The sequence below is a fragment of the Dendropsophus ebraccatus genome, chromosome 8 (genome assembly GCF_027789765.1).
Source record: "Dendropsophus ebraccatus isolate aDenEbr1 chromosome 8, aDenEbr1.pat, whole genome shotgun sequence".
NCBI classification, from domain to species: domain Eukaryota; kingdom Metazoa; phylum Chordata; class Amphibia; order Anura; family Hylidae; genus Dendropsophus; species Dendropsophus ebraccatus.
In genome coordinates this window covers 38,741,234-38,765,402 of record NC_091461.1, presented here as the reverse complement: position 1 = coordinate 38,765,402, position 24,169 = coordinate 38,741,234, and the positions used below count along the sequence as shown (strand labels likewise).

Sequence of the window (24,169 nt, the reverse complement as noted above, 5' to 3'; positions counted from 1 at the left end):
GGAGAAGCGGACGGCAGGAGCAGCCCTGGAACGTGGATAGGTAATGTATGCCAGTTTAGCAAGGGCTGCAAGGACATCGGTAACAATGTCCTTGCAGCTCTTGTCAAACGATTATCGGGCCGTGTAATAGGCCCAGTAAACAAGCAACGATCAAGCAGATCGGCGTTCGTTTACAGGTATTATCGGGCCCTGCTCGGCCCGTGTAATACCACCCTTAGACCTTACGCCCTACAGGCGCTCCACAACACCACTTTCCTCTTGGCCCCTGGGGGCCCATGTAGAATATTTTCCCCCATTTTCTCCCCCCAATACTGATCCCATAGATTTCTACTGGCTATTTGTTCCACAATTATGGTCTTTACTAAGACTTTTCCTTACTTTTTGCAGAAAGTATTGCTGATCCATAAAACTATGCATAGTGTGAATAGTCCAATAGAAATTAATGGGCCCTATATTTATCCAGACCCACAGATACAGACACATTTACAGAATGTGTAAGGTCTAAGGCTGCTTCAAAAATACTGTAATAATTGCTCTGAATACTATCTGCAATTGTGGGTCCTCACTTACACCCAGTATAGCACCCAGTCTAGTCTATGGGCCGATACACATAACCGTGGCTTCCAAGGTTCATGCATTTGCCTAGAGCCCAAACCGCAAAAAAATTGGGCTCAGTAAGTCGGGTTTCTATACCTCTATTGTATGCACAGTCCGTGATGACACTCACACGGATGACTCCTTCAGATGTCTGTGCCAAAGCATCAGTGATTCTGTGGTTGTGCTGGAGGCCTTACTGTCTATTAATAGCATTTATTTTTTATTGCTAAAACGTGCTCTTTTGTAGTAAGATGCTTTAGGATACTCTTTGATGTGGTATTATGCTATCATAGGGTCCTATATGTGTTACAGATAGGTCAGATTCACGGGACATCTTTTATACGTCTATGTTGGTATGTATTACACCAAAAAAATCTCCACCTCAATAAGCCTCTCCTTCATTTCAATTAGAGGTATGCGCCATTGTTTACGTTGCTTTCTTTTTAACGTGCAAAAAATACAGTGTATATAATGTACTGTATATACTTCAAAAGAAGCCGTAGCACTCACAAAACGAAGAAGTTCAAAATCAGTAATTTATTATCCTATGTACTGTATGTGTGTGTGTGTGTGTGTGTGTGTGTATGTATATATAATATATATATAATATATATCAAGTTGATAGAAAACAAAAACTATTTTGCATGGGAAGATGTCTATCAGCTTAGAGCTAGTTTTCTAGAGGGTTTTCTCTTTTACTCTCTGGAATATTTGCAAACAGACCTGTGGTAGTTTTTTTATTTCATTATGCTCAGTTCTGTAATACAATACAATAACCTGTAGAATTATGTTATATACTGATTATTTAGTGTAAAATAAATAAATTCATTATGCATATGTAAACTAACTAAAAAAAAACACGCTCATAGAGGAAACTATGAAACATCACTTAGATCCACTAGATGGCGCTTGTTTCCTTGTAAATACTCTTAAATGGGATTTTATATATTGTTGGAAGAGGTCCCTGGGTGTGCATTTTAGTTAAATGTTTATTAACCCCATAATAACCAGCTGCATTTCTTTTTTTTGCATTTTTTTCGTCATCGACGTTGTTTTTTGTTTTTGTTTTTTTTTTTAGCAATTTGAGCTTTATAATAATTACTGTGTAATATATATATATATATATATAGTGTGTGTGTGTGTGTTTTAGTTTTTTTTTTTGTTTTGTTCTTTTTTTTTTCTTTCCTTAGGAAACTGCAGGTTTTACACTAAGTAATCTGTTAAATTATTTCTTTAGGTTACTACAGATGTTTGAATATAGCCACCTTAATAATAGCTGTATATTATAGCAGAATAATAATTTAAAAAAAGGTTTTCTTTCTATATATATTTCTTATATGTATGTACATGTACATGCATGGCCACTGTCATTCACTGACATCAACAGGAAAATATTGAACTGCCTGGGAACCAGCAGCAAATGTGCAGTTATACTAGTGACCTGGCGGTATACATAGGTTTGCACTATCATGTTTCATCTTTCTGTTGGATTTGGACGGCATGATTTCTGCTCCAGTCACCTTTGTATGGGCCAAAGCTTAGTAATAGTTTGGCTGCACATTAGGCATATTGATATGGCCCACAGAAAGAGAAGACATTCTTGCCAAGATTTTGTATAAATTGTGCAAGTATTTGGAGGCAGAGTGAACCCTGCGGTCACTGAGTCACTTGGTGGCAGGTCTCTAGAATTGCAAGCTAAATAGGCGAAGAAACCTATGTGTGTTATCTGATTTTTTATCCTAACTTCTTAAAGGGATATTCCAGCCCTAGAGTAAAATAAATATGGTGCAGGGGGAAATATGGCCACTTGGGAGCAGTACCCACCGCCTCATCCAATCACTGTCCTCAGCAGTATCTAGTCTTGGCCACTGATTGGCTGATGTGGCAGGTCCTGCTCATAAGTAGAAAGAATAGAGAAGAATAGGGGACCAGACAGAGGCTAACGGGAACTGCAGGGGAGCCGCAGGGCACCAGGGCTAAGTAAGTATAGTGTTTTTCTTTCTATCTGAATTCCCCTCACTAGTTTAGAGGCCTCTGGAAAGACGTGTCTGGCTGTGGCTTAAGCTGGCCATACACATTAAATAAATGTTAACTAAACCTGCTGGTTTGGCTAGACTAGTCAGCTGTGTAATGTATATTGGATTTGGGGGTATGTCACTGGGATATTTTAGTCCCTTCCCTTTTAATGGCAGTTTTTGTAAGCTGTCAGGTTTAAGGGGTATTCTGGCTAAAACCCTTTCTAACCTAACCACTTGGGCAGTTCCTGGTGTTAAGTTCTTATTTGTATTAGTCTGGTCTAAATTGTTCTCTATTATATAAACTCACATTATTCCTTTTCTATTGCAGGGTCTGGTTACCAATGCATTGGAGGCGATAGCGTTACCCACACTGCCAAAGAGCTTCTGCCAGGACCTGTAAGTGATTTTTTTTCCTCTGTTCTGTGCTAGTATATTGAAGGCGACTGTTGCCATGTATATGTTTGTCACTACATAACAGACATATATCTATATGTAGGTCAACAGTTTCAAATATAGCACAATGGTGTACGGCCATGATAAATAAGGGTTACAATATGTGCAGATAATTCACTCATCTCCATGTCTGACATATTGGCCAATGTCTCCACCGTGGATTGATGAGTAGTCCCGACATTCTGCAGCTCACACAATCATCATAGGATATGTGAACAGCGGTAGCCAGAAATAAGCAAATGACTGGCAAGACCAAACAGCTGTCACCATCCATTATAAGAAGTCATCATCTTATGGTACGAGCACCATCTTATACCGCATTAACTCATATACATGTTTGAATAATCCAGTCTTCACAACTGGTATTATTAATGAGCACAATGGACATAGCTCCACTTTCTGCACCACCTACATGGATGGTTAAAAGAGAAGTCGGGCGGATTATAAAAGCTGGCAGCAGGCAGAGAGGAAATTGATTACAAGTACTGACTTACCTCTCCCCGTGCCTGCGGTGAACAGTGGGATCGGCCGCAGGACCCCCACTGGAAGGCATTTTCCCTCCAAGTTGTTATGACGTCACATTCGGGGGGGGGAAGTCCGGCGTCCCACCCCAGTCTCTGAGCTGCCAGTCCATCAGCCGGGTCGTGACATCCTGGAGCTTGGTGGGGGTCCCCCGGCCGTCCAGTTTCCCCCCTGCCCCTTCCTGCTGCTGGCTTTTAGAATCCGCCTGACTTTTCCTTTAATCATTACATTATTTCTAAAACATTACCTGTTGCAAAAAGTAACTTTCGATATGTCATTAGACATGTTAAAAGTTATTGATCTCTCTGCTGACACCCAGTCGTTAGCTGCCGGCCACGGAGAGTATTGCGCTTCCGCGATCTTTCCCCCGTTATATCTCTTGATCAGCAGTGAGATCCGCTCTGATCAATAACTTTTGACTTGTCTGATGACCTATCAAAAGTTAATTTTCGTGACAGTGCCCATTTAAGAAATTGCTAGTCTGTATCCTTGGGAATATTCATTTTATCATAGAACATACCTGCCACCCAAATATATACCTAAGAGCAGTGTTCTTAACATATTTTCCAGCTAGAAGAAACTCAACAGCCAGGAATCCAAGCTGTTATAATGTGACGATGAAGGGTCCTTATACATAAATATCCATTAATGCTTGTTTAAAGTTTACTGTTCCATGTTTGGATATATTATCTTTTTTATTGCATATTAAATAACAAGGATTTTATGCTAAGAACCTGCTACGCTGGACATTGCTTGGATTCCTAGTGCCACTGCATTTATGGCTGGTGCATATTCCTGAGGTCCATGAGCATCAGCCTGTGGTGAACTTCCAAACTCTCTGACACAACATACAGCTCACAGCTACTGATGCTAAGAGTTTTACATTTATCTAGAAAAAAAAAAGGAAAAAGCAAAACCAGCTTCAATCATTGCCACATAGGTACTAGTCATACATCATAATACTCGCGCCTCCTCCTTACATCCTTTGGTTACATATCAGTGGCCGCACACATGTACCTACTTTATTCTGTCCTCAGGAGGAATAATAGAATCAAATAGACTTCGGAGACATGGTTTTTTACTTGTTCTGATGGTGGGAACTAACGTTATGTCCTGGGGGCTCAATATTCTCCCTACCCCATAACCCCAGCTATCTGCTGCCTTATGTAACAGAGCGCGTATACAGCTCCCTCCAGCATGAAGACATTAGTATCACTTTGATAAACATCATTTACTGACTTTTCTATTTAAATTCCACCCAGTTATTGTGCAGTATCCTCTGGACTTGACCAAATCTGCAGGAGTCGCTGTATTTTTACCGTAAATCTGTCTTGACCAGCAGCGCCCCGGGTTATGTTCTCTACAGAGACTTTTTTTTTCCTGCTTGAAACATAAACAAGAGCTCGGCGCTGAAAGCTCTTCTAGTCTTAGCAATAAAGGCAACATTTTTTTTTCTTAGCGAATAAAATTAGATCGTGTAACCCCTGTCAGCGAAACAATATCAGAACTCATAAATCACTTCATGCCCATATTGCCATTCGAGAAACAATAGTCCTTGTAGAACCACAATGGGGTCACTTCCCAGCACATAGAGAGTAAAGCTGCTCTCCATCCAGACAGGCAGAATGATACAGATGTTACAGGGCTGAAAACGCGTCTAATAATTCTATTTATAAACCCGTGGGTTGGAATCAGTTCTGGCGCAGTCTGTATACATGTCCTAATAAGCCGGATGGGCCCCATGTCTGGCCTTAAACTCTTTACTGCATGATAGATTTGGTTTTATTGTGGTTGGAAGGTAACCAGTAAAGGAAGAAGGAGGCATCTTGATAAATTATATTATTTCAGGTCGTATCATGGATCATTTACAGGGGAAATGATTGTGTAGAGTTTGGTACGTTAAGTAGGTTTATGTTTTCTAAGCAAGTCTTCACTATGGGCAGTGAATCAATGATCTGACTTGTACATTTCTGCTGTTGCTTAAGCTTTTTTATATTGGGATTGTCCAATTAAAGGGGAACTCCAGGTAGAGGTTAAAAAAATGAAACTTCTGCTGACACATATAGCATTACTTACCTATCTATCCCAGTTTTTAAAACTACCAAAAAGTAATTTGCTTTGGGGGTTTTTGTTCTGTATTGTGTCTCTGTACTTCCTGGTTGAGCAGTTCCCTGAATGCAGTACTGGTTCCAGAATGCAATGTTTTCCCTAAGATTATCATCACAGTCCTTGCTGCACCTGCTTCTGGCCGGTCAGAGATGGTGAATTATTCAGGGGATTGGAAGATCCAGCCAAGCCTCCTGTGACATTACGCCCTGCCTCCTGTCTGCATCATCAGCCTGTCCTCAGCAAACACACACAATGTCAGACAGAAGCATGGAATCTTTGCATCTCTGAACGCACAGTACGTCGAACTTTGAGGCAGATGGGCTACAGCAGCAGAAGACCACCCCGGGTGCCACTCCTTTCAGCTAAGAACAGGAAACTGAGGCTACAATTTGCACAAGCTCATCGAAATTGGACAGTAGAAGATTGGAAAAACGTTGCCTGGTCTGATGAGTCTCGATTTCTGCTTGAACATAACAATGAGTTCACTGTACTCAAATGGCCTCCACAGTCACCAGATCTCAATCCAATAGAGCATCTTTGGGATGTGGTGGAACGGGAGATTCGCATCATGGATGTGCAGCCGACAAATCTGCGGCAACTGTGTGATGCCATCATGTCAATATGGACCAAAATCTCTGAGGAATGCTTCCAGCACCTTGTTGTATCTATGCCACGAAGAATTGAGGCAGTTCTGAAGGCAAAAGGGGGTCCAACCCGTTACTAGCATGGTGTACCTAATAAAGTGGCCGGTGAGTGTATGTATATGTGTGTATATATATATATATATATATATATATATATATATATATATATATATATGGAATTGTGTGATGTGTATGTATAATTATAGATCACAAGGTGAAAAATAATCGTATTACAATAGCAGCAATGCAATATAAAACAGGGACCTGATTATTATGGTAATTGACCACATTACCATGATAATTGGTGATAATTTAGTAATTTTTCATTCTAATCCTATTAACTTTTCAATTGAAGAGACCTATTGAGAAAGTCTCTTCATCCACTTGAGCGCCAGGCATTTACCTAGTCCCTCTGCATTGTGCTTAAGTGTGTTAGGAAGAGAACTGGATATAAGCCGAGTGCATCTCATATGAAGGCTAGATCTGAAAAGGAAGAGTGACGTAGAGGTCATAGGGCCAGCCGGCTCATTCTGCCCCATGTTGTAGCATTATGGGGTGAATAGCTGGGACAGAGCACTGGAAGGCCAGGGCCTGCTTACTTGACTTAACCTAACAAAGGACATGGTTCTGGGAGAAAGCTTTCCAGATCGGAGACCTCTGTGAACAGCGTTCGCTACAAAAAAAAACGAGCAAAGTGTTGCCTCGGTGACTGCAAGGAAACGGATGGACTTTACTAAGTCTGAAAAACAATATGAACTTTCTCCTCCGAGTCAAGATGTATCTCTGCTTGTATACAGCTGCAACCAAGAAACTGTCCATCCGCGCCAGTAAATGTGGAATTATAAAATTATCCTAATAAAGACTTATTTTCCAGCTCTGATAGGTTTTAGGGTCTTACTTTGTAACTAAGGCCTTCTGGGACCTCGACAGGCTTTTATTCACGGCACCGTCTGTGAGCGGCTTTTATTATTATCCCTGGCAGCTTGCTGGTTTTCCGCTGGCTCCTCTGCTTTTGGGCAGCTTTTCTTGTTCACTGTGTCTTCTTCTAAACACTCCTTTAAATCCATTGCTAATTGGAAGGCAGCCATGCAAGAAGAAAAAGTAAATACGGTTGACAGGTTTTCCATTTATAAACCCCCATTTACCTATCCCTTCTGTTTCCTCTAACTTTGTACTCGGGATTTATAGTCTTAACTTACCTCCAGTCTTGTCTTCCGCATGACCTGGTGAGCTCTATTTAATTCTCTTTTTATTTTATTTAAGAAAGGAGAAATATAGTTCACTTGTATTGTATTTCATTGCGGGGAAGGTTTGTTCTTTACAGTGCAGGACCCGTTCACATGTTGAAGTGCTAGTCTCCAGAAACGTTTGTCCGCCATGTGCCGCATGAAGGAGAACCATAGCATGTCTGAACCAAACTTAAAAAAAATAAATAAAAAAGTATCTAATTTTAAAAACTTCACTACTGGGAGTTCCTGCTGGTAGAGAGGCAGACAGCTTCCTCACCTTGGGTTTTGTAGAGACGTGTAACGACTGGAGTCATCATGGACCCCCTGTGCCACCACTAGCAATGGCGTAAGCCGCACCAGGGAGCGGAGTCTAAGGGGCCGCTGGTCTTCACCAGCACCCACTGCAAGGTGGGATGTAGTCATGGACCCGCTGTGCCACCACTAGCAATGGCGTAAGCCGCACCAGGGAGCGGAGGCTAAGGGGCCGCTGGTCTTCACCAACACCCACCGCAAGATGGGATAGACTTGCTGCAGCCCTGGACTTGCTGCCACTCCTGGCTTGGCTTTCTAGCGGCAGCGGGCGAGGTGCAGCTGGAGACTATTAAGCAGGCAGGCAGGAACACAGCAGGACTCACAGCTGGAACCAGGATAGCACTAGCAGACACATGTTGGAACCACAGGCAGCAGGAACTAGGAATAACAGACACAGGGCAGGAACCATGGGCAAGAATTACGGGAGAGCTGGGACCACATGCTATGGGAAGCATGCAGAGGCTGCAACACTAGGGTCAGGGCAAGTTGGGATTTATAGGGAGGAAGAAATATTTTCTTTCATAATACGACCATAGTACGATAATACGATAAACCCCCATCCTCCTGTTAAGGATACCGTATTATTGATATGTGTGCTGCTGAATACAGCCATGAATACTTATTGTATGCGCCCATAAAATAAAAGACTTGGATCAATATCTGTCATTTTCAAGGCTACACAGAATTGATATGCAGAATTGTTAAAAGCGGTGATTACCATGAGCTCATAGTGGGGGTCTGCTCTATTATTTCTGCTGGTACTTATTGTCCACTATTCATGTGCTAATGTAACCTGGCACATATGGTATGTGAGGGCGATATTATATTGTCACATAAGTGACAGCTGGGATTAGCTGGTAATGCCTGGTTTTTAGAGGCAAAAAATGTTGCATGTTAATGGATAGAAATAAATGACTTCTTTTTATCTTGCTCCATTTATTCACTTTTATTAGCATCAAACATCAATCCTGGCCGCCTTTTATGTCTGCAAGCCTCCGGTTTGGGCTGAATAGTGCTTGGTAAGGAGGCTTTTCTATGCTGTCGGCCTTGTAATCCATGGAAAGGCATCCTCCGCTCTACAGACACACTTTCTCCTGTTAAAGGAAAATACCACATTAAGCATTAATGGAAAGTTTCCATGGTGGCTATCTACTACAGGAAGAAACCTTCTACAGTGGTAGCACAAAGGTGTACAGATGCGATCCAAATATAATATTATCCCATTCGAAATCCTTTGTAGATCTCAAATTTAGAAACCAGGCGGCTAGATTATTAACCCCTTCACAACCCATGGTGTATAACTATACGCTATGGCCCCACTGGTTGAGTTCAGTGAGAGGTCACGCCGTGATCCTGGTCTTAACAATGCTGCTCCCGGCTGCTATCAGCAGCTGGGGACAATGTCTATTAGCAGATGCCAGCGATATAACTACATAAATGGCGCGGCTAAAACTGACAGCAGCATTCAAATGCTGGTAAAAACGAATCCCTAACTAACGACCACCCCTCTCCCCTTGTACGTGCGTGCAACACGATCGTGAGGGGACGATCCTTTCTACTTACAAAGCCGGGCAATCGGTGCATTGCTTTAAAAACATTTTGTTTTTAAAAAGTTTACATTTTTTAAAAGCAGTTAAATGTAATAAAAGTTTCATACATTGCCTATCGTTGTAATCATACTGACTTGAGGAACATAGTAAACATGTCAGTTTAGCATATGGTGATCGGCGTAAAGCGGCCGCACTAAACTGACATGTCAGTTTTCGTTGCGGCCAGTAGGGATCTCAGCTGGAGCCTATGTTTATACACTCCGGCTGTGATTCTATAGATTGCAGCACCATGTAAATCACCTATTAATCACGCACGTTGGCCGTAGAAAATTTACATTGTGTAAACGTGGCCTAAAGATGAATCTTCCTTTTTTTTCAATTTCACTGCATAAATATATTTTTTTTTTACAGTTTTGTTGCTTTTTTTAATGGAAAAATTACACCTGTCACTGCAAAATACAATTGGTGTAAGGGTTTTAGTGGGTCTGTAGGTGAAAAAAAATCAAGCGTTATGGCCTTTTAAACACTAAAAGGATAAAGCAAAAGTGGAAAACAAAAATTAAATAGATATTCCAGTCCGTGTAAAAAAAATGTAGAAAATGACTTGGGACGATATAAAAAAGAGACGGCACTCACCTACGTGATAGTCAGCTCACCTAGATAATATTACATAATCACAGTTTATTCCTGAGGGTGCATGCATCCAACCGAAGTCACCAATGAGTCCAGGAGAAGCCTGAGAAAGGGATGGTTCCAGCATTTCGAAAAAAGATCTTAAAATCACAATTCATGACCATGATCAGGCACGCATTTGTGTGAAGGGTGTACGTCATGCACAGCAGCAAAGTTTTTAACTCTCATATATAATAAAGGATTGTAATTTTAGCCTCTTTTTGGGAGTGCTGGAACCATCACTTTCTCAAGCTTTTCCAGCACTCACCTACACCTGTCCCCTTAGTGATCAGACCTCCCACAATCTTATTTTGCCGTATCCCATGGATACTATGGATAGATCTTAGCTTATCAAGATGAGAAAACCCCTTCAAGGGAATATTTAAAGGGGCTTTCAATGAACCAAGTGCAGCAGACTGTGAAGAGGTCAGTCCTGAAGCTCCCAGAGTGTAGGCATGTGGAAAAGAAGTGACATGTTGCTTCTTTTTCACATGGTTCCCTGTCTCCCATTAAAATCAGTTGGGTTAGGAATTTTTAACAGTGACATTGTGTTTTTTTCGCAGTCTGTGCAGTTTCCGCATCACAACCTATGCATATTTTGTGAACATATCCTAAGAGCTCCGAATGAGACAACTGTTACTGGTTCTGCGTTGGAATGTTGGTGTTGTGGGATTTCGGTATACAAGCACATTACATCTGCTTCACTGGTAGTGAAAGGGCCCCAAAGCCGCCTTTAATGCCTCTTCTATGGTGATTGTTTAATAGATGAAAACAAGTAGTGATGTGTAAGAACATAATTTTCATGCTGGTATGTTAGGACTTTTTCACAGTTACTTTCTCGGCCTCCGCTTATTAGAGAAGTGGCTACAATAACCGAAATACAGTATTTGTTCATGTATTTACCTTATGAGGTATACAAGTAGTTCCCGAAAATCAAGCTCCATCTGGTCTGGAAAACAACGGGACTCTCAGAATGTCTCCGGTATTGACCATGTCCAGGTTTACTCGCTGTTTGTTTAGGCCTCATTGTAGCCATTCATGAACACTGTATAGAGTAACTAGCATGCGCTGCAAGTATTTGTCAGCAAACTTACACATTGCTTACTTTGCTTCAACAGACAAAGCTGCCATTTTTCTTCATTGGTTGTAAAATCATCTGTGTGCGACTATATTACTCCATACACACCATCACATAATACACAAGCAGCTGTTTTCCTTTACAATGTTGTCTGATGGTATTACATTATTTGCATTAGCTGTTACTGGCTTCTCTATGATATATTGGGGACTTACTAGAGTTGTCCAAACCTGAGCGTGCAGCATTTATCGGTGGCTGAAGTTGGATACCGACCTAGGGAGTCCTGGAAAACATAGACACAGTCTATGGCTGCATCCATGTTTTCTAGGCAGCCTTAGGGCCCTATTCCACCGGACGATTATTGTTCAGATTATCGTTAAATCGTTTGAATCTAAACGATAATTGTTCGGTTGAAATGCAGTTAACGATTAACGACCGAACGAGAAATCGTTTATTGCTTTATAAGACCTGGACCTATTTTTATCATTGCTCGTTCGCAAAACGTTCGCAAAACGTTCGCATTGAATATGACATCGTTCGGTCGTTTCCAATAGATATGAACGCAATAGCGAATAAATAGCGAAGAAAAGACGATCGCAATTACGATCATAAGTAACGATTATCGTTCCATGGAAATGAGTGAACATTTTCAGGTCTTTCGCAATAGCGGTCGTTTGAGATCGTTAATCATTAGCGATTATGCAAACGATAATCATCCGGTGGAATAGGGCCCTTATGCCCCTATTCCACGAGTCGTTTGGAGGAGCAAACGAGCGCTATTAGCGTTCGTTTGCTCCTCGTTCCCCGCTCGCTGCGGCCGCTATTCAACGCGGCTGCAGCGAGCGGGTGAGTGCGGGAGGGGCTGCTCGGAGGATCGCTGATCGTCCGGGTAGCCCATAGGATATAGCAGCATCTGCTGCCGACGCTCCTATTCAACGGAGCGACGGCAGCAGATCGCTGCTGTATCAGTCGCTTGTTTTTCAACATGTTGAAAAACAAGCGACTGCAACGATCAGCCGACATGAACGATGTCGGCTGATCGTTGCACTCTATTCCACGGGACGAATATCGTTCGTAGCGGCCGATATCGGCCAAATACGAACGATATTGCTCCTTTAAACGACCCGTGGAATAGGGGCTTTAGGGTTTTATTCGGCTTCAGCCACCGCTAATCAAATGCTACACGCTCAGGTTCGGACAAACTCGAGAATGCCGCTCAACAGTGCCTACAGTATAGCACATGCTAAAGCTGTCCCTTCTCAATGAATAAAATTGCCGATTTTGTTGGTTTATTGGGCCACAATTATTAATGAACAGTCATTCAAGATGGCAATGATGTCGTACAAAATGGTAAATTGCATGTTTGTAAAATGTGATCATTTTCCATTTTCTTCCCCCTATATGTTAGGAGAAGTCTGACCATTTTTCAAATCTGGCAGCCGGCAGGGGCTGGGGGAATTTAATCAGGAGTAGGAACCTACCTCTCCCCATGCCGGCGGCAATCGGTGGGACCGGCCTTGGGACCCCTGCTGGGGTCTGGGATCTCCGGTGCAGGATGCAACTCCAGTTACTCATTGGCTGAGCAGCCAGTCCATTAGCCTGGACAGGCATATTCCCTAGAGTCATAACATCATCACAAATGTCTTCTGGCGGGGGTCCAAAGGCCGGTCCTGTCGCTCACTGCAGGTACAGGGAGAGGTAAGTTTGTACTCCTGATCAAATTCCCCCCTACCAGCTGTCAGGTTCTAAAATGACCAGACTTCTCCTTTTTCCTTTCCTTCCAGTCACATTTATGGTCGGATTATTTGTACACACAATTGGCTATGATGTGTTTGGTTTAGAGGGCAGAAAGTCCATGCACTAATAATGCAGCTGATCTGATCTTATGGAGAGACCACCTAAGCGGAGGCCTGTAGGGCTGGCATCCTGTTCTTTGTTTTACGTCTTAATTTTATGTAATTCTGTCAACATATAGATTCAATGGATTATTTAGGTGCTGGAAGAATGCCATTGTGCCATACTTGTGGCTTTTAAAAGACTATTGATGTTGGAGCCATGAATAGTATTCAGGATTAATAATTGCCATCAGACTCTGACTATTGACGATGCAATTCTGAACAACCCATTTAGCTATTCCCCCCCCCCCACACACACACACACACCAGTTTATATAAATACAAAAGACGAATCCTAGAATGACCCCCATATCCACACTGCTGGGATGTGGAGCACTTTCTACCTTTTGTTTGCTTTTTTTTTTTCTTTTGTTCCCCCTTTTTTTTTACCCACTAAATACACAAAAATCACTAGATATAGAAGACTACTTCAGAGAAGTATATAATGCCTTCCATAGGGGAAGGATAAGGATTTCGTAGTAGATTGTTAAACAGCACACAGTCTAGCGGTTTGACAATTGTAAGTTAATAATTCACAGAGTTACTTAAAGGATAGAATTCAGCATATTGATAAAAAAAAATTTCCTCTCCGTACTAAGCAACTCATTGGTTTTGTTTCCAGAATATATACTGTACTTGTACAAGATAAAAATGAGGTTCTCTTTAGGTGCTTCCTATTCCTAACCACTCGTAGCATGAGGTACTGGTGCCTCCAGGTCATTTCCTAAAAAATATCTGATGTGACCATGTCTTGGTGCAGGTTGTAAGGGCCCTATTACACGGCCTGATATTGAGGAGGAAGCAGGCGCCGACCTGTCTGGTCATCGCTCAATTGCTCCTCGTTCGCCGCTCGCTGTATGTGCTATTACACGGACAGACAGCGAGCGGAGAGCAGCGGAGGGGCCACAGGGATCTGTGAGGGGTGGTCTGGATCTTTACATTGTCCGGGTGGCCCATAGAAGAGAGCAGCGGTCTGCTGCCGCCTCTCCTATTACACGGGGTTACGGCCAGCAGACCGTCACTATTGTGATCAGGATTTTAGAACATGCTGAAAGACAACAATCAGCCGACATTGTGCATATTGGCTGATTTTTGTCTTTCAACATAAGCTATTACACGAAACAACTAACGTCTGGAAAGGCCGGTAATCGGCCATGTAGGGATAATAATCGTTTTGTGTACAGTAGTAAGACCCTAAGTTCTAATAGGTCCTATCTCAATGACTTGCTTAGAGCTGACACTGTCCATTCAGATTGATGTCAGTTGTGTCTATAGATGATCATACATTTCAGATAACTTTAACATTTATTTGGCCAACACCTATTATGCATGTGTTCTGGATTGGGAGAGGGCAGAAAGCCACTGGCAGACACCTCTGCTAGTGGCTTATCTCCCAAGAACAAGCAGATGTAGTATGTTAAAACCCAATATCTTCCATTGGTGGAGAGTCTGGAGGATGGCCTACTCATCCAATATAAACATAAGATTGTGAACATGAAGGCTCTCACCCCATCTATAGACAGTGTTGTACAGACCGGACAGACACAAGGCTATATGGTGCAGTCCCTGGGATTTTAGTTTGAGGTTTAAAGGTTTGTAATGTCCTCAGTTCACAGTTTCATTGTTCATGACAACATTATAAATGGCAAATCGCTCCCATCATGGTAAATATTTTAGGTGAATGCCCCTTTACTTCAATGGTAAGAAAATGTTTCTGACTATTGATTGCTTATCCATATGTGTTCACGTCTGTGTTCTCTTTCTACCTGTGAACAAACACAAGTCTGATTTGGGTCCCTTTTTTGTTAGAATATTTTCTTCTTCACCCTTCACCTCTTCCTAGAAGTTATCAGATCACCAGAGTGTACAGAGAGGCTGTGAAGCATGTCGAGTAAAGTGATATGTTTTCCTCTGATCTAATGTTGAAGAGCCGACTTATCTGGTACCAGAATGGGTGTCTGTATAAAGGTAGAAATCTTATAGAATTATGCTAATTCTTACAAACATGACGCTAATTGTTTGTGTTCGCTGTTCACAAACAATTTGTTCAATGATCGGAATGGTTGTAACAATCATTTTCGAATATATTCGAACATGCGAACGTACGCAACTGCGTAAGTTTCCTCCCATTAATCTGAAACAGCCAATGAACTTGTGGGGAAGGAAGGGCAGATCAGGTAATGTAGTAGCCATTTTCACTACTGGCATTACGGTGATTGGCTGTACGATTAGGGTCATTACTTACGTTAAGTACATGCTATGAAAACGTGGCACTGAGGCCAATTTTCTCAAGAGTCTTTCCTGATTCTGGTGCCGTTTAGTAGGGAGATTGAAACAAGCAGGGACAGCATCTTCATTTAGTTAGGCAACAATGTTCACAGTGGTAGTTAGTCAATGTAGGGAGGGAGAGCTGACCGAGTAGTGCTTACAACATTGTGAAATTGTCAGCGTAGGGAGTGTGACAGAATCTGTACATTCGTTATTTGTTCAGGAATGTTTGTCGAACACGAACCAAGCTGATCACGTTCATTTTTTTAAAAGTTTGTGTTCGGAATCTGAACCAAACATCGGGATGTTCGCTCATCACTAATGTCAACTCTGTAACAGAGCCCCCAACTACATGCAGTGATATCACAACACAGACCATGGCCATAACCATTTTACTGTCACAGCACAGAGATAATAAACCAATCATTATGATTCAAAGATAACACACACAGCAATGTCCCAATGCAGAAAGAACATCCTGAACTCTGGTATTACAGGATGTCTGTGAGGAAATCATCTGTTATCTTCATTAGGTGGGGTGATGTGCCCTGTGCAGCCACTATGCTACTTATAATGCTATATAGGAATTATAATATGGCTTTACTATGCTGTCAGAAAGTGCCAGAGATTTGTAATGTACTTCGATTAAAAAAAATCTCAAGTCTTCCAGTACTTATCAGCTGCTGTATGCCCTACAGGGAGTGGTGTATTCTTCCCAGTCTGACACAGTGCTCTCTGCTGCCACCTCTGTCCATGTCAGGAACTGTCTAGAGCAGAAGCAAATCCCCATAGAAAACCTCTTCTGCTCTCTAGCAGGACATACAGAAGTACTGGAAGATTTGACATTTTTATTAGAAGTAAATTACAAATCTCTTGCACCAGATGATTTGAAATAAAATATATTTTGATGGAGTACCCCTTTAATGGTTTTAATGTCCTTCTATAAATGACCTTTGTGACTTGATCGTTCTTCTATCAGTACTTTTTTTCCCCATCCTCTCCATTCCTGCTATAATGTGGCTGCACTCACATGTGGCTATACACACTGCTGTATAGAAAAGTTTCTGTCACTGCTCCTGCACAGCTCTGTGATTCTCATCTCATCCCCCTTCCCCACTGCAGTCATGTGACCACACAGACCTCTGACAGCAGCCCTGCTTCTCTATTCTAGCCTGTTGTACTACGCTACTCCATTATGGGGATCTGCAGTTCCATCCTGTATTTATAAACTGCTGCAGTTTTTCAGGTTTATGCAGTTACTATACATTATACACCACATGCTGATTGCTATATTGTACAGTAACTTATAATATCACATATTCAGCTGTTTCTAAATGTTTGTTTCATCTGTTTTACATGTTATTCATAATTAAAAATAATCATTATTTTTGGGGTGTGGAACCAATTGTCTGCAAATCAGTGATTTCTTATGGGAAAATTTGCTTTAGTTTAAGAGTGGATTTGGATAACAAGCACAGTCCTGGAACGAATTATGCTCCTAATCCAAGGCACCACTGTATATCGGTGTATTTTCTGCATGTTAACTTGGATTGACTAGAATTCCGGAAAATGAGTATTTTCTGGTTCTGACAGAAATGGATGTAGATTTCCGGATGAAATAGTTAGGGTTGCCGAGGTGAAAAGTACCTGAGAGAGTGGAGCCCTGGCTTGTGTTGTGAGCATGGTGCATTATGGCAGATAGTATATAAATAGAGCCAGCCCTGGAGTGACTCAGGACCACTTATGTATGATGAATGGCGGCCTGTAAGGGGAAAGTGCCTTCATAAAGCAGACTTGGCAGAATACAGAATGATGAAAGTGTTCACTAATCACAGGAAAACAAAACTGACTTCTGCGGTTCTAATGCAGTCCCTGAGCCCATGGAAAAGGATCATATAGTGCACATTCATGGACTGACTGCCTGCCAAAAGTGATACTTTGATGTAAAGTCCTGGGAGCTGCTTTCTTTTAGAGTCTGCGTTGTATAGAAAGTGACTACAGTAAAATGTACATTATTTATTGGTGGATAGTTTAGACCCTGTAATAGTGCCAGCCATGCCATAAGACTGTGTATTTATTCTAATTATTTGTACCACAATGGCCGGTTATCAGATTGCATTAATGCTAGATCGGCGCAATTACATGGGCCGACTATCGGGCACCAAGGCCTGCACGGACATCATTGGTGATGTCCGTGCAACCCTTGCCTTTAGTGTAAAATAATAAAGTAATAACTTACCTTACTGCGTTCCCGGGTGTTCTCGGGCCTTCCCCAGTGCCTGTAGATATAGCTCTCTGTTTCCGGTCTCTGCATTGACAGGCTGCTCAGCCAAGCACTGTCCACGTTTCTGTCTCAGCTGTTTCAGCCAGTGATTGGCTGAGCAGCCTGTCAGTGCAGAGACTGGAACAGAAGGCAGAGCTGCAGCTGCAGAGACCAGGAAAGGTCCGAGGACACCCGGGAACGCAGTAAGGTAAGTTAATATTATTTTATACTACAATCATCAGCAGTCAGCTGAGCATCACTATTGCACATAGCGATGTGCACCCAACAGCCAATGATTTTCGGTCTGGACCTAAAGATTTGATCAACCGATGATCATTTAATCAGCTGATGTCTCTTTTACACTGAGCAATAATCGGCCAAATTGTCCCGTGTAATAGGGCCCTTATACTCTTAACTAATTAAAAAGAAAAAAAAAACTGTAGGGCCCCGTTTGGCGTCAGCACAGGGCTTACCCAGGCAAGTGCCGGGGTCCACAGCCCCTTAAGTGGCCCGGTGTTCTAATGTTTAGCCGCTCACTGTAGTGCAGGGTGAGCGGGCTGAACATCAGAAGACACAGACTGAGCAGGACCTGCACAGAGAGAGAGAAGGGTGAAGGACCTGATCACATGACCCAAAGGTCCTCAACCTTACAGAGAGAAAGAGGGAGAAGACTGAGTTGTGTGTGCTGAGTGTCGGTCAGTCAGAGTGATTCAGTTAGTCTGTCAGTGGCAGTCAATGTCTGTGTCAAAAATGTGTGTGTATGTTAGTGGTGTCTCAAGTGATTGTGTGTGAATGATGGGTGCATAGGGGCCTGCTTAGGCTCTGTCGCACGAGGGCCTGCAAAAACCTGGAGCTGGCCCTGACCGTACGACCCACCAGGCTGGTGTACATGTCTGTCAGCTAACACTGATATCACTCACCCAGGGTAATTGTACACAGGCAGTGTTTTCTGTGTTTTTTCCCTGCATATCCCTACTAAATTTAGTACCTGTATAGTCCATTCACGGTATGTAAAGAAAAACAGCTAAGTCGTTATATGCAAAAATGTGTTGTGTGGTAAGTGGCGCTCTGGGCAGATTTTAATTATGATTTGCTTTTGTATTCTACTTTATTATTTGTGTGTTTGTGTGGATATCTTGAGAATGGTGGGTCCTAAAGAGCTGAAAGCCACCATTAAACCTTGGGAAGCACCTAATTTAACTATGTACCAAATTTGGTGTTAATTGTTCCAGTCATTTGGCCGTGCATAAAGAACAGACGACAGACTTTCCCATTTCATGTACTACACAGTATGTATCTCTTTGCGAGTAAGGTGGTTGTATGGCCTGCTCTTTCTTGTTTCTTTATATTTTGCTCTGTGTGTGGTCTGTATGCAACAAGACTATAAATAAGACAATAAAAATTTTTGCTAAAAAAAACCCAGAACAGAAATACAGTTTTATGTATATAATTTTAAAATATTTACCTAAAAATAAGCACTGTAGTTCACAGTGGGAGCTATGGCATTTTCCCATGAAAAATAGGCCACACATTGCACGTGCGTTTGCCTTGTGATATGTGTCAGAATGTATGCAAAAAAACACAGTGGGAACAAGGCCTTATGGGCCATGCATAATTAGTATGTCCTGTATTTATGTGAGTTTCCTCTGTGTGTTCTTATCTTTCGAGACTAAGGGGCCCTCTACTTTGTTTGTCTTCCTGACAAGAAAGGATTTTGTTCAAATGATCACAAATGTGATCCATAAGTAGAACATGTCCAAAAGTGTTCAGTTTCCATATAGCGCCACCACGGGACAGGTCAGGCATTACATAGGGCAAGGAGATGCTATTTGTATTAAATAAAAATAGGTTTTCAGAACCTCCTTAAAGGGGTACTCCAGCAAAAAAAAAAAACTGGTGTCATAAAGTTATATAGATTTGTAATTTAATTCTATTAAAAAATCTGAAATCTTCCATTACTTATTAGCTGCTGTATGTCCTGTGTATTCTTTCCAGTCAGACACAATGCTCTCTGCTGCCATTTCTGTCCATGACAGGCACTGTCCTGAGAAGGAGAGGTCTTCTATGGGTATTTACTACTGCTCTGGACAAACCCTGTCATGGACAGAGGTGGCAGCAGAGAGCAGTGTGTCAGACTGGATAGAATTAACCACTTCCTGCAGGACATACAGCAGCTGATAAGTACTAGAAGACTTGAGTTTATTTATTTTTTTATTTTTTTTATAGAAGTAAATTACAAATCAGTATACCTTTCTAACACCAGTTGATTTGAAAGAAAATACATTTCACAGGAGTATCCCTTTTAAAATGTACATAAAAACTAAATGAACTTACACTTTAGTAGGTTTGTGTTCCCAACGCTTCAGTCCCTATTTCCTAGACTTTTTATTCTTTCCCAGCACAGACCTGTTGATTAAACAGAGGTGGAGTTATGTAAATTTGACTTTGGTTGCTCTTATAGTATAAATTTTTATTGGTTTATGGTCCATTATGCTGTATTATATATGAATAATATTTCTCTGAATGGTGATGAGTTTACAATTAAATTCAGACGAGGGGGTTCACTTACTTTCTGTTAGCTGTCCCCCTGCATTGCTTTGTAACTTTATATGGCGTGTATATAAAAGTTTTATTGATTTATTTGACTTGTACATGGCGTTTTGTCTCTCCGCTAGAACGTGGCTTTGGCTCCAGGAAAGCCAGCTCTATGTGCTACAGTATCTGGTTCAGATTCATTTGGTGGCATGAAGAGATTAGCTGTAACTTCTTCCAATGAAATGGTCTATTATACAGTACAGAGAGTGTTTGGGGTGGGAGGGTGTGGAAGTCTTTCATGTGAACCAAACTTGTGAGCCTGAATGCCCAGATTGGTCACATAAACCTGGGTCTTAGGCTGCCAGGCTGCCTTCCTTCATCTGCTTTCTATTTCCCAGCAGTCTCTAAATTGGAAATGGGAAGAGAATAATGGCAGCGATTATTTGGTGCTGGTCGGAAAAGAAATCTTTCCTTTCAGCTCAGCAGAGCCTGGGAAATCTTCATTGTCTCCAAGGAGCTAACAATAAACACAACACGATCCGCCCTGCCATGCTTTGAAGTCACCTCCCCGATGAATGGAACGCGTTCCTGCTGCTGCATCTGCAAAAAAACCCAATGGCTCGCAGCCCTGAGAAAGCATTTCCAGGCACACTTGTATCCGCTACAGTGCTACGCTGGGATTTTTTTCCTCTAATGCACTTGCTTTTCATAAATACTTTTTACATTTCCATGTTATTAATAGGGAGCATGGCGGCAGAGCAAAAAAGTCCATTATCTGTCCATCAGTCCATTATCTGTTCTCCACTATGGGAATGGGTGGGATTAAACTTTTTAAGAACAAGCTACATTGAATAAAAGACACCAGTACATCGGAAAATTATTAAAGGAGAGCTCCAGGTAGAGGTTAAAAAAAAATGAAACTTCTGCAGAAGCATATAGCATTACTTACCTATCTATCCCAGTTTTGAAACTACCAAAAATCCATTTGTTTGGTTTTTTTTTTTTTGTTTGTTCTGTATTGTGTTTCTGTCCTTCCTGGTTGAGCAGTTCCCAGAAAGCAATGCTTTCCCTCAGCTGATCATCACAGTCCCCCACCCATCACAATCAGTAAAATTAGTGCAGCACCTGCTTCTGGCCGGTCAGAGATGGTGGATCACTCAGGGGATTGGGGGATCCAGCCAAGCCTCTTGTGACATCACGCCCTGCCCCCTGTCTGCATCATCAACCTGTGCTCAGCAAACACACACAATGTGAGACAGAGGCATGGAATATTTGTCTCCTAATGGGGTAGAGCAGAGGGAGCAGGAGACAATGTGAATTGGCCATTTTTGGCCATTTTTCTTCACTTCCTGGATTTCTATCAGCTACCAGTGTTGATAGATGCAGACAAACAAACATAAATTAACAAAGAGGGGCGCTTATGGTGCAGTAGATTGTCTTAATTGAAAAAATTCACATCAGGTAAGGCAACTCACCTTCTGGTGTTGTGCGAGCAATAGGCACAACACTAGTAGAGCTTGTAAATACTGTGGAGTCCGCGGCCTGGCACCCAGCATATAGAGGATAGATCCGTCACGATACCATCACTCGCAATACAAAGGGGAAGAGACTAAACAAATTTACAGTCAGTTTGTTTGTTTAGTCTCTTCCCCTTTATCAGCTACCAGTGTGGCAGAACTGTACAGGTACAGTAATACATTGTATAGACACATCTATATAACTTTTAATGTACTTTTTAATAGAAAACAAGTTTTTCTTATCTGGAGTTCCCCTTTAAATGGAATGTGTCATCTAAATCATCTTTTACTTATTAGAGTCAGATACTGAAACTTGTTATTTTCCTATTTCATTTTATTTATTTGTTTTGTACATTGTTATGGGGGCTGTCATCTTGCCTAGATGTTTTTAGCAACATTTAGGGACGTGCTTTACGGCAAGACTCATGGACATAGACGACAATAGACAGAGCCTGTCCCCTTTAGTTGAATGTGAAACATCACTGAGCGCTCTCTGTGACCTTTTGAAGAGGTCATTCCACAGGAAGCTACTATTGTCTCCTCTAACTGCTGGTGTCACATGTCGCTGCAATTTTGTACAGATCACTTTACAGCAGCCTCGTCTTCTCACCACAGACACAACTGGAAATTTCAGCTTATTTGTACCCCCATTGGTAAAGATATGATTTAAAAATAAGTCATTATCCGATGCTACATCCAGCTGTCCAGCGATGTGCCCAGGAGACTTTGGCAAGGCAGCAGTTTCAAAATATTGATCTTTAATCCTCTACGCAGAGCACAGAGCCGCAGCGCCATGTAGTCATGCTGCCTCCACCCTCTTCCCAGCTACCCATGCCTGATTGGCACCCTGAGCGCTGGGAAGTTGAGTGGCTGGAAAGAGGGCGGAGGCAGTATGACTATATGCCACTGTAGCTCCACCCCAGTGTCTAGTTACCAGGCTCCGGGACAGAGAATTAAAGATCAATATTTTGAAATTTCTGTTGTGCTGGAGTGTGCCAGGCGCATTGTTGGAGAGCTGTGCCAGGCGCATTGTTGGAGAGCTGTGCCTGGCAGCTGTAAGCTATTGGGGCCACGTCCCTCTCTCTCAAGGAGGTAATTGGTTCCCTTTAATAAAGTTATGTTACTTTGTAATAAAAAATAATAAAAGGCATAGTTTTTATTGTACAGATATATTTCCCGATTGGTGGCAGCAGTAAGGGGCGACACTGCGCTTTCTGTTGCCACAAACATTTTGTCCTCTAGGCCCTGCAGTTTCCGATCCCCTGCTGAACAGTGCTATACAGAGCAGGATCCAGTTCCACCCTGTGTACTGTATATTCCTAAGGGTACAAACACACCGGGCGTATCCGCAGCGGATTTCTTGCTGCGAACTCGAAGCAAGACCCGCTGCAGATCCCTGCCCTGTACACTCTATGGGCAGACAAACTTGCAGCAAGATGGGTATCTGGCTTCTTCTACACATATGTTTCTTAACCTATAATCTTAACCTTTATGGTGCGTTCACAGCTACAGGATCTGCAGCTGATTTTCTGCAGCAGATTTCATTTAAATAACTGAACACAGCATCAAATCTGCTGCAGATCCTGTAGGTGTGAACGCACCCTTAATCAGAATTCTTACTTCCTAGATATGACACGATCCAGTTAAACATGGAAGCCATATATTCCACCACAAACATACCATTATCAGCAGACAATTCCATGTTGAATTAAGACGGATCTTTACATAGTTGAAGGGATTCTTCAGGACTTTATGCACCTTAGGCTGGGTTCACACTACGTATATTTGAGGCTGTATATTTCAGGCCTCATAGCAACCAAAACCAGGAGTGAATTGAAAACACAGAAAGGATCTGTCCACACAATGTTGAAATTGAGTGGATGGCCGCCATATAACGGTAAATAACTGCCATTATTTCAATATAACAGCCGTTGTTTTAAAATAACAGCAAATATTTGCCATTATATGGCGGCCATCCACTCAATTTCAACATTGTGTGAACAGATCCTTTCTGTGTTTTCAATCCACTCCTGGTTTTGGTTGCTATGAGGATCAAACTTGAGGACCAAATACAGCCTCAAATATACGTAGTGTGAACATAGCCCCAACACTGTTTCTGCTTGTATTTTTAGTAATTCTCTTCCTTATCGCCTCCTTCTTACCATGAACTTCTGTCCCACTAATTAACTTCTACGTCTGGTAGGAATCCTGTGTTTTCTTCTACTCCCTGCATTGTGCTCTTACAGCCCACACATAGCTTTGGAAGCCAAGTAAGCTTTTTATCAAAATTCCAGATAAAGGACAAGTTTGGTATTGGATGTTTCTGTGGGTCCGGATATTGGAGCTGGATGCTTGTGGAAGGTTGTACAGAATCCATTTTAATTATTTTTAGATGACAGCTAACCTTTATATATTGTGTTCTTGGAGTTCTAGATGTAAAGTTTTCCCTCTAGCTTTATTACATTTTTGACATGTTATGTAAATTCAGAAGGTTCAAATCTATGAGT

The 24,169-nt window shown here is 41.9% G+C and overlaps 1 protein-coding gene across 2 annotated transcripts in view; it reads left to right on the top strand.

Moving 5' to 3' along the window:
* LZTS2 (leucine zipper tumor suppressor 2) overlaps nt 1-24,169 on the top strand; it is a 109,975-nt gene that overhangs the window by 45,912 nt on the left and 39,894 nt on the right. For both annotated transcript variants that reach the window (XM_069980191.1, XM_069980190.1), the window contains exon 2: nt 2,944-3,011. Coding sequence is in view for 1 of the 2 variants with exons in the window: in XM_069980190.1 (XP_069836291.1) it covers nt 2,944-3,011 (68 nt within the window). In the remaining variant the exon portion in view is untranslated. The remainder of the gene's footprint in view (nt 1-2,943; nt 3,012-24,169) is intronic.